Source organism: Abramis brama, assembly GCF_963993115.1.
Source record: "Abramis brama genome assembly, chromosome: 7".
Classification (NCBI taxonomy): domain Eukaryota; kingdom Metazoa; phylum Chordata; class Actinopteri; order Cypriniformes; family Leuciscidae; genus Abramis; species Abramis brama.
In genome coordinates, this window is record NC_139969.1 from 6,778,193 (window position 1) to 6,790,071 (window position 11,879).

General features: G+C 45.9%; 1 protein-coding gene across 3 annotated transcripts in view; it reads right to left on the reverse strand.

Moving 5' to 3' along the window:
• The window catches only part of LOC311086747 (CD48 antigen-like), a 38,563-nt gene extending 26,984 nt beyond the window's left edge, over positions 1-11,579 (reverse strand). For 2 of the 3 annotated variants that reach the window (XM_084119793.1, XM_084119794.1), the window contains exon 1: positions 11,453-11,579. In XM_084119793.1, the coding sequence (XP_083975919.1) occupies positions 11,453-11,507 (55 nt within the window). In that variant the 5' untranslated portion in view covers positions 11,508-11,579. The remainder of the gene's footprint in view (positions 1-11,452) is intronic. The other variant, XM_084119792.1, reaches the window with a different exon arrangement.
• Between the last annotated feature and the right edge of the window lie 300 nt (positions 11,580-11,879).

Genomic DNA, 11,879 nt, shown 5'->3' on the forward strand with positions numbered 1-11,879 from the left:
AGCCGTTTTACACAAGGACTAAGCCTATTCAAATAACCACACAGGTCACCAGCCAGCCAGTTTAAGGCAATGTCTTAACGTATTGCTTTGCTTCTGAAACCGAAGAAAAGTGCATCCTACCTCCCTCCTTAAGTTTGATAAAAAGTTTGGCAGGGAATAGAAGCGTTGGTCTAAGTCCGCGTTTGTACAGCTTCGACATCACCTCTCTATATTCCTTCCGTTGCGCCACAATTTCAGGTGGATAATCCTCGTAAACTGAGATGGGATGGGATTGGAACTTCAACTGGCCTCTTTTGGCCCGAGCTTCACGGATGATTTTCTCCTTTACGAGGTACTTGTGAAGCCGAATGATGACCGACCGCGGTCTCTGACCTGGTTGGGGTTTGGCAGATGGGGTTCGATGGGCCCATTCGCACTCAGGTGGGGAGTCCAGAATGTGTCCAAACACCTTGGTTAGCATTTTGGAGTAGAAGACTATCGGCTGTTGCTGTGTTTCGGTGGATTCAGGTAGGCCAACCACCCTGATATGATGTCGACGATACCGGGATTCCAAGTCACTTACTTTCGCAAGTAGCTTGGTGTTGCTGTCACTTAATTTGACACAGTTTGCTTCCAGTGTTGCCAAGCGTGAATCTTGTTGAGTTGCATTTTTCTCGAGTTCGCCGATCGTCACTGAATGCGCTGCAACAGTATCATGAATTCGATCCAGTTTATGCTCAAGCTTTGCAAGCGTTTCTTTAAAATCCAAAGTTAGTGCTTCTCGGTTTTCTTTGAGAAGTTTGGCGATGGACGCCAAAGTCAGAGCCCCGCAATCTTCAACAGGTGCTGGGTCTGGGGCATCTGGTTTACTTTTAGAAGGTTTAGGCATGTTTGAGCGTTTGGTATAATGATCTGATGCTCTGATTTGTGTTAGTGAACTGATGGTGGCCACCGGCTAGCGGTTTCTTCTCTTTGTTTGTCTTCCCCCATTCCCTATTAATAGCCTCTGTGTGGATTGGGCCCAGAGGATAGATTAGCCTACCGGGTTCTAGTCTGGTTTCCTTAGAGTGTTTCACCCAGTTGGAACCGATTTGTGCAGTGTAATGCTGTGAAGTGTGCATCTGTTGTAACAGCTCAACGAGCAATGTTGCCGTGATGTGTAAGCTGAGTTTGTAGTGTTTGTTCTATTCTAAAGTGGTGTGCCTTAGCTCACGTGTGGTATCGAAACCTAGGCCTGGTTAAGCTTATATTCTGGTGGCTCACCCAACTATGGCTTATCCCTATGTTAAATGATTAATTTGTGTGTTATTTATTGACTACCTAAAGCGACTCATTTTTAACTAAGATGAAATAAAGATTGTATCTTTTTTTTACTTTGCTAAACCAAGCCTGTGTGTGTTTCTTTATAAAAGAGTCCCCTTGCTCTCACCAGTTTTGTTCAAGGGGTGGCGTAGTCACCACTGTCATCGCCCCACTAGGGGGCAACACATAAACAGTTATGGGAATAACGGCGTTAGAAATAAACGGCGTTATCTTTTTCAGTAATAAGCAATCAAACGAATTCCTGTTTCCCCAGTTACAACGCCGTTACCGTCACTGACAATAAAATGCTGCCATACTATATTTGAGCTCACTGAAGTGGTTTTCATCCGAGTAGACTCTCTCTCTCTCAGCAATAGGACCTGCAAAGTTTTTTTTGTCTGGTGTGTGTGACAGAGGCGAACGCAGCGAGAGCGCTAAACAGTGCACGAGAGAGACCGAGAGCGTCTGTAAGCGCTCAACAGTGCAGTAGCACCTCACTGCAGTACACGAGATCCAGGGGGTGGAGTTGGATCCAGATCTAAGGGGTGGAGATTGGTAGGTTTAGGGGTGGGTTTAAAAAATCAGGGGGTGATCAGGGGGTGGAGATCAAGCGTGCCGCACAAGCCCTGAAAAGTGAAGCCAAAACGTCTCGATCGCCCTCCGGTGACTGGTCCTAGTATAGGTCATAAGCCCCGCCTCCCCGTGTTATTCAACAAGAAATGCTCTCAATATAATACTGAATAATGTACCAAAAATAAATAATAAATTTATTGAGAATTTTAGTGAGACCAACTAAACAATTAAATTACACTTCAAATATCTTTTTTCCAAAGGTGGTTTCTTTCATTTGCTGTCGTTTTTATCACGCTGATGTAAGTTCAAGTGTCTGTTTCAAAAATAAGTTGGTTTTTAGTTAGTTACGTGATGCGGTGGTGTAACGTCATGATTGACAGCTGTGATTGACAGGTTCTCTCAGCGAAGTAGTCACTGAAGCACCAACGGACATTTTTTTCGGGATCTTCGGAGGACTGAGGAGATTGTATTTACTTTATTTTAACAAGCCTCTTGTCGTACTGCAATCAATTTTTAAAAAAGTGTGCAAAATGCACTCTCCCTGAGTGCATTCTGCGAGAGTGAGGGCGGAGCGTTGATTTCGCGGCTTTACTTCCTGCTCACTACTGCACAGGGGTCTCATTTATAAAACTGTGCGTAGGAACCGTACTAAAAGTGTACGTGCGCCCGAAAGCCAAAAATGACCTACGCAAAAAAATATTCAGACTATTCATAAATATTCATAAAACCGTTCGTACGCCAGCACCTGCGCAGAATTCACTTTATAAATCCCAGTCAGCGGAAGATTGTGCGCACATGCGTCTCCTCCCTGAAATAACCATATATGGAGCTTACAACGCCTAGTTTTACTATGCATATCCTCATTTGCATATGGTCATTCATCCACGTGATAACGTTTAATGGTACAAGACACATTACATTAATAAAAATCATGTACTTGCCTATCCTTGTCTTGTTTTTGAATACATAAATCAAATAGTGTAAAATACATTTCATCTTTTCCACTGGCCGAATAGTATTTTTAATTGATTTATATTTTTGGAAACAGATAGGCCTTGGGCATTATTTGCACGAAACTATTTTCTCAGACAATCTTGTATTATCTTGATAAGCAATTATCTCTGTGGTTAAAACATTAAAACACAGCACGCCACAGGAAAAAGTGTTCAAAAACATCGCACCCGCAACAAATATTTCTATTGATTGAATTCGAATATAAAAAATGTTGTAACTTCTCAGTAATGATTTCATGTTTAAGTGTTCTCCATTAATTTGAATGGCATATTTAATCTAAATGTTTATATCAGAGGTAAAACATAGTTTAAATCATTATTTTATTTATTTAAACTGTTATTTGCGTCAGTTGGCTCAACGCGGTCGCTGGCGCGGACATTTAAGAAGGGATTTGCTTCAAGTGACAGGCTTGGTGAGTGAAATTATATTTGTATTATCTTGTATTTTTTCTTTAGATTTTCTGTCTAAAAGTGAACAAAAAGACGCTTAACTCCAGCTCACCATCGGTGTCGCCAAATTGCTCCATCTCCAAAACGTTCGTACGCATGGGTCAGAGTTTGCATTCAGGTGCGCAAATTTTCCCGTCAAGTTTGTTTTTATAAATCACAACTTATGCGTCGGAAGTGGCGTACGCCTCTTTCAGGGCCTGTTTTGTGCGTACGCAATGGTTATAAATGGGGCCCCTGGTCGCCTCATTTATAACCGTTGCGTATGCACAAAACACAACCGACGCACAAAACACACCGTTGCGTATGCACAAAACACTTCCGACGCATAAGTTGTGATTTATAAAAACAAACTTGACGGGAAAATTTGCGCACCTGCACGCAAACTCTGACCCATGCGTACGAACGTTTTAGAGATGGAGCATTTTGGCGACACCGATGGTGAGCTGGAGTTAAGTGTCTTTTTGGTCACTTTTAGACAGAAAATCTAAAGAAAATTAAACATCTACAGAAAGATAATACAAATATAATTTCACTCACCAAGCCTGTCACTTGAAGCAAATATCCATCCCTTCTTAAATGTCCGCGCCAGCGAGCGCGTTGGGCCGTTTAGTGAAACTGACGCAGTTTAAATAAATAAAATAATGATTTAAACTGTTTTACTTCTGATATAAACATTTAGATTAAATATGCCATTCAAATTATGGAGTTAAACACTTAAACATGAAATCATTACTGAGAAGTTACAAGTTCTCTTACGAGAGTTCTCTCGTACTGCGTTTTTGTAAAAACGCTGCGGGAAAAACTATTTTTTTCACGAATACTGAAGCAAAAAATGTTCCTACATTTTCCATATATGTAAAGCGCGTTGCAGCAGTACACAGCTATGGCGAGACAGCTTGCTCGCTCATTGGCTGTTCTGCGGCAACTGCATAAGCCTATCGAGCGAGGCCTGAAGTGACGTCAGGCCAATGAGGGCGCTTCGCGCCCTCCTTGTCACTACCCGCCGAGACGGGTGTGGCTAACCTCTATAAAAGGAGCTCGAAAAGGCTGATTCACTTGATTTTCATCTCTTCAGCGAAGCTCACGCATCGCTGGATCACGAGGAAGCACGCGTCGTCTGAGGCAAGCATTTCAGCGGGACGAGCCCTCGAAGCCGCTGGCCAACGCCGCCTTCTACCGCCGTACCTGCTGCGTTTTCCAACGCCATATCCTTTACTTATTGTTCTTGTGTGTGTGTGTGTGTGTGTTCGCCTTGCAACACTCACCCCCTAAAAGAGCTGCGTCTTTCTAAAGATGCCTTCCTGCGGCTCGTGCCGAGCCCCACTCACCGAGGGAGACCGTCATGTCATCTGTGTCTCCTGTTTGGGTGAGGATCATGCAGCGCTCGCGCTCGCTGACGGCGGCTGCCCTCACTGCGAGCTTCTGCCGATGGTGACTCTGAGGACTCGCCTGGCTTTTTTCTCAGAGCCTGCACTCCCCGCCGCGCTGCCGTGCCGTAAGAAGCGCCGCTCGCAGCGGGCCCCGGAACCCGCTCCAACCCGACCAAGCTCGCCGGTTCGCCCGCCTGCTTCACCGGCTTCCCCTGAATCACTTCCTGACGCTCAGCGCCCGCAGTCTGCCGCCGCTTCATCAGAGGAAGTTGTTTCCGAAGCCGCGTCGGAGGAGAAAGATTCCTGCTCTCTGCTAGCTTCAGGCAGCGAGGACTGGGCGAGCTCCGAGGATCTCGCGCCTCCTGCCCGTAGGCCTTCGACAAGAGCTAGCATCGAGAAGGAGCTCATGCGAGTACTCGCGTTGGCCGCGGCGAGCCTCGGCCTCGAGTGGTCTGCACCGGAGCTCCCTTCTCGCACCCGGCTGGATGGTAGTTTCCTCCCTGGTGAGCGCACCTCTCCGGAATCAAAGCCCGCTCCTTTTCTTCCTGAGCTTCACGAAGAAGTTGCGAAGGCCTGGAACGCTCCCTATTCAGCACGAACATGTTCGTCTGTGTCGCCAGCATTTTCCTCCTTGGATAATGCTAAAGACCGAGGCTACCTTTCACTTCCGCCGGTGGAACAGGCGATAACGACCCACCTTTGCCCGCCCTCTGCTGGACGGCGGACTAAACCGGTGTTGCCTTCCAAAGCCTGCCGCATGACGTCGACGCTGCTCGCGCGAATTTTCTCCGCCACTGGGCAGGCTGCGTCGGCACTACACACCATGGCTACGCTGCAGATATTCCAGGGTGATCTCCTCCGTAAGCTGGACGAGATGGGGCCTGAAGCTATCTGCATCGCGGATTTGAGAAGCGCTTCGGATCTCTCCCTCCGCGCTACCAAGTCTGCTGCACAAGCCATGGGACGGTGTATGGCTTCCGCCACTGTTGCTGAGAGGCATTTATGGCTGACGCTCACGGAGATGGCTGATTCCGAGCGCACCGCGTTTCTCGACGCCCCGCTGTCTTCCGCTGGCCTCTTCGGATCTTCTCTCTCCGAGTTCGTAGAGAGATTTACCGAAGCTCAGAAAGCGTCTCAAGCCTTCAAGCACTTCCTCCCGAAGCGCTCTGGTTCTGCAGCGAGTCGTGAAAAACAGACCCCGCGGAGCTCTCAGCCTCAGCCCCCGCCTTCGGCCGCCTCTTCACAGCAGCGACAGCAGCGCAGCTCTCGGCCCCGCTCTCGCTCTAGCAACCGACGCCCCGCTCAGCGCGGGCCGCGGCCGAGGATTACAGTGAAGCCGGAAGCCCCTAAGAAGTCCTAGCATGCCTAGGAAAGCGCAGGTGTGTGAGCCCCGTTGCGGCCGGTCTCTCACCCAAGCGCGCCGCTGTTTCAGCCCCAAGATTTGCGACTGTTCCAGCGTTTTCTGCAAAGCGCAAGCCCGCACAGCTGCCCGCTTGCCTGCACACAAAAGCCGTTTTTACGGCTACCCAGATATATCCCGAAAAGAGTGTATTTTCTGGTGTCCCGGCCACGGCCGATGGTGCTATAAATGTAATGTCGATGCCCACTCCTCAGTGCCCATCCATACACACAAGCACAGCCCTACACTTAGGGCTCGCGCACATAAAATCGACTCAGGTCGATTGCGCTTCCAACATAGTAAAAGTGCCCACTTCCCAGTGCCCACGAACACTATGTCCCACTCTCTGTAAAAACGAGACCTGTGCGCGCTCGCTCTGCTCAGGCAGGCAGCGCGTCCAAAGCAGTGAATGTGCCCGTTTCCCGCCCACATTTACTAGCAGACAGCATGAGTCCCACGAGACTTTCTCAGCCCTCCCTCACTCTGTTAAGCACTGTAGTAGGGTCGAGGACGAGCGTTCTGCCCGCTGTATTAAGCGCGCTCCTCTCCTCAAATGTCACAGGCGTAACGCCTATGTTATTGCGCCCCGAAGCACCTCTGTCGCACGGCGAACAGAGCGCGCTTCGCATCCAACCCTTAGCCAGCCATGCAGAGGCATGGGCAGCGCTTCCAGGGGTTTCGGTCTGGGTGCTAGACATTATAAAGAGAGGCTTCTCGCTACAGTTTTGTCGACGCCCTCCCCGCTTCACAGCGCGCGTCGAAACTACGGTGACTTTAGAAGTAGCACACCTACTTCGCGCCGAAATATCAAAACTGATGAGCAAAGGGGCGATAGAGCGTGTATCCCAAGCTCAAAGCGAAGGGGGGCTATACAGCAGATACTTTCTGGTCCCCAAAAAGGACGGTGGTATCAGACCCATACTGGATCTAAGACGGCTGAACAGAGCATTAGTGAAACGCAGTTTCAAAATGCTCACGACCAGGAAAATCCTTGCGCATATTCGCCGAGGAGACTGCTATACGCTTTTCCCCCCGTCTCCCTCCTGCCTCAGGTGTTAGAACGGGTCAGGGAAACAAAATGCTCAGTACTGCTTGTAGCACCGTTCTGGAAGAACCAAGCATGGTTTCCAGTCCTGATGCAGTTAGCAGACATCGCTCCATGGCCAGTGCCATTGAGGAAAGATCTCCTCTCGCAGGCCAGGGGCTCGATTTGGCACCCACACCCGGAGTTGTGGTCCCTTCATGTGTGGGCGCTCAACGGATATCCGTTGATCTCGCAGAGGGAGTGATGAATACCGCTCTTTTAGGGGGCTAGAGCACCGTCGACTAGGCGGCTTTATGCCTCGAAGTGGTCGGTTTTCTCCGGCTGGTGTACAGCTCGGGGCCTATCACCCCTCGATTGTGAGGTGATGGAGGTTCTCTCCTTCCTACAGGAGCTGTTGGATAAGGGCAGATCCCCTTCCACGCTCAAAGTTTATGTGGCGGCTATTGCAGCGTTCTCTGGAACAACGCTAGGTCAGTCACTAGGAAGGAACGATTTAGTCATCCGCTTCCTCAGGGGAGCTAGGAGGCTGAATCCTCCCAGACCTCCTTCAGTCCCTATGTGGGACCTTTCTACGGTTTTGGCGGCCATGAAAGGTGCCCCTTTCGAGCCTATCCAATCTATTAGCCTCAAACATTTGTCTTTTAAAACAGTGTTTTTGATGGCTCTCGCTTCGGTGAAGCGCATAGGCGACCTGCACGCGCTCTCCGTGAGCCCAGCGTGCTTAGAGTTTGGACCTAATGACTCTAAAGTCATACTCAAACCTAGGCATGGTTATGTGCCAAAATCCCTCAACACGCCGTTTCGGGCTCAGGTTATCTCCCTGTCTGCCCTGCCGGGATCAAGTGAGGAAGGGGACTCAAGTTTTCTTTGCCCCATTAGGGCTTTAAGAGCTTACGTGTCCCGCTCTGCTGTCTTCAGACAGACTGAGCAGCTCTTTGTCTCGTTCAGTGGACGTTCCAAGGGAATGGCTGTTTCGAAACAGAGCCTATCCAGATGGATAGTTGACGCCATAGCGCTGGCTTACACTGTCAAGGGACTCCAGTGCCCGTTGGGCGTTAGAGCGCACTCCACGAGAGGCGTCGCCTCTTCGTGGGCTTGGTCTAGCGGGATTTCCTTACAGGACATATGTATGGCGGCAGGCTGGGCCTCGCCGTCTACATTTATTAGGTTTTACAACCTAGAGGTTCCCGCCTTGCAGGCTAAGCTACTATCGGTGTAGTCGAATCAGCTGTCTAACTAGAACACTGAAATCGCATGCGCAGCGCGCTACCGACTGTCTTATGGGCAGAATTGTGTAAGACCCACATTTCCCACATTAGTTCAGGTTCCCCACCCTGTCTGTCTGATGTCATATTCGCGTCTGCGGACGCGACCATATAAGGACAGAGGGATTCCCCTTTTGTCTCTAGACTCTCTCTGTGAGGTCATGTTTTGCGTCTGCGGACGCTACAATATAGGGAATTAAGGTCCCCCCCCCCTTATTCCCAGACTCTCTGTGAGTCTATCTGGTGATTATGCACTGTATACCTAGGTTAGCTTCCAGTGATCGGTGTTTTATCCCAGCACGCACAGCGTTTTACAAGGGGTTCCCGCAGCGTTTTTACAAAAACGCAGTACGAGAGAACTCTCGTAAGAGAACGTACTCGGTTACTAATGTAACCTCGGTTCTCTCTAGAAGAGGGAACGAGTACTGCGTTCTCTGCCGTGCGTACGGTTCACTCTGGTTCGCTTCGGCTATGAAAATCAAGTGAATCAGCCTTTTCGAGCTCCTTTTATAGAGGTTAGCCACACCCGTCTCGCCAGAACTGATACTATGTTGTGTGAGAGCGCGATGCGACCCGAGCCACCTTCACCCCCTGACCCTTCCTGGCCGTACCCATATCCGCAGCAGGTCTCCAAATCAGCGTCTTCACAGCAAGGTAAATGTTTGGAATAACAAGTAGGACTGTGTGCGGCACAGCTTGCCCTTTATATTGTACAACAGACCAATTAAATTAGGCAGAATAACTTTTTATATGTTTGGTTGATTGTGTTTCATTTTTATAATGAACAGTCTGCGATATGAAGCAACGCCAGAACTGATACTATGTTGTGTGAGAGCGCGATGCGCGAGCGCCATCTCTTGGATTTGTTCCACTGCTGGGAAATAACTTAATACTCTGTAACAGAGTATTAAGTTATTTCCCAGCAGTGTAATATGAATGATATGAAAATATGAATGATGTCATATTATCTGTATGACTATAAATAACAGAGTCTCTGTTATTTATAGTCATACAGATAATATGACATCATTCGAAACAGTAAAATGTATATTTTTATTTGTGTACATTCAAAATGACTACAAAATATCATGTCATTGAAAAATAAATAAAACAACATGGTGAGCTGCTTTAGCGCGTCTCGGTCTCTTTAGATCTTTATGGCGCTCACCAAAAATGAACCAAAATACAGAGAATAGCCTTCTTGGTGCGCCTACTTTTGAAAGTCAACATTTAGATTATTTAACGTTATAACGTTGCATTATATATGCCTGAGTCACTTTGGAATAAATCACAGCGTGTTTCATGATAAAACTTTCTAGGCTCTTCTGTTGTACCGAGCCATTCGTTAGTCTAGTTGTTTGATGAGAAAATTAAATGTAGCCTATAGTTGAAATACACGCGTTTTGTAAGCTCCGTGCAACTGCTGCAGCTGACTATTATTACTAGAATATTAGAAATCTAATACTCAAGCTGTTTTCTCATTTTTCTACTCTTAATATTAAATAAAAAACGACTGAACGAAAGATACACAGATTCTCTTGAACCACCACCGAGTTTGCGGCAGAAAACTACTGCAGCGCAGCCAAAATGCTCTGTTCGACTTATCTGAGATCCTTTACTCTTCCCTGTGGATGACCTGTGACCTACTTTCTGTAAGATCTGAATTTTTGAGATTGAATTTTTGAACTTGAATTTTAGAAAACTGAATTTGAAGTTCCGAATTTCTTCATCTTGAAAACTTGAATCTGTATTTTTTTAAACTGAATATTTGCAGTATACGAATTCAGAACAAAAAAACTAGCTGTTTGAAAATACGTCTATAAAATTAAGCCATAAAAACATTTCAATTTGTTAAATTTCAAATGTTCAGTATTCGTTTAAAAAAAATCAAATTCAGAACTATTTAAACTACCACCTAAAATTCAATTTTGTTAGATTACACTTGCAAATAATTCAAATTTACACAATTCAAATCGTTTTGTCATATTATGAGCTCCATAGCTTGACAGTGCGCGAGAGAGACCGAGTGTGTCCGAGAGCACGCTCGACAGTGCGCGAGAGAGACCGAGAGTGTCCGAGCATTATATAGTTTATTTTGTGATACACAAAATGTACTTTTCAATAACATAAACAAATAATGTCAGAATGATATTTGCACTGCTGTTGTGCATAAATACCAGTAGCTAATAACAAGGTTGTTGTCATGTCACCAGAAATAGTCATGTGTCTGTGTGTTGTGAGAGTCCTCAGCAGTGCCTGAATTACGATATACCGATTCACGACCTAGAGAGCTGGGTAGCTGAATGAGACGCATCTATAGCCTTTCAAAAGATACTCCATTAGATGTGTACATGTACACAGGCAGACAACGCATCCAAGAGATATAACTCATATACACATCTTTATAATATTTTAGGCTAGAGTTGTATAAATCCGTGTACTTTCTAAGGGAGCATATTTACCAGGGTCCTATGTTCCCCATATTTACTGTGGTACACAACGAACACATGAAAAGGGTCCTACTGTAAGTTACCAGGGTCCTGTTCCCCAGTTCAGTGGACTGTTATAACACATTAAGTAAACTTTTTAAGCACCATATCAACTTTATGAATGTCTACCCTTACCCCTGACCTAAGGAAGCTATGACCTTTTTTTTCAGGTTCCCACTCTCTTTGTGTAATGGAGGCAAGCTAGTAAGAGCTGTGCGTGTAAACCTTACTGATCAGAACTGCAAAACATTTAGCGACTAACAATCTCTCCCTTACATAACACTCTTCACGTCTATGATTTATGATTAAAAAAAATACAAAATGATTAATAGAGGTCTAAAATAAGAACTAAAGTGTGGTAAGTTTCTTTCAGAATATGTTTTTACAAATGAATAAAAAAAATAAGTGTAAATTTGATAATTTTATTAAAAAATATATATAAAGAGGTAGCCTAGAGGATATACTAATAAATATGGTGATCTGAGCCTTGCCCTGTGCAATCATCACTGTCACAATAATCATTATTAACAGTTCAACAGTTATATAACAAACATGTCTCTTTTTTACCTGTTTGGAAGGTCAGAAGAAAAAGAAATAATACAAGTAGATGATTTACTCCCATTGTAACAAACTAAAAAGATAAAATGAAGCTCAAAAAGAATGCTGTGGCTTCCTATGTGTAAAGCGGAAACATGAAGCGTGTAGAGCATAGAAGTTCCTCTTCCGCCTTAGAGTCAGATGTGGTGCTGAGATGAAAGGGTGCTGTGTGCAGGCCATTGGGGCCGAGTTCTACAGGGGCCCAGAAAACCTAGTGATGCCCCCATGAGGAAAACATTGGTCCCCATGAGGAAAAACGCTTATGTCATTCTAAATTATGTTTTTTTGAAAATGTAAAAATGTAAAAATGGTTTCTGTGTAGAGTATAATGTTAGGGGATAGAATTTACAGTTTGTACATAATAAAAACCATTAAGTCAATGGAAAGTCCCCATATA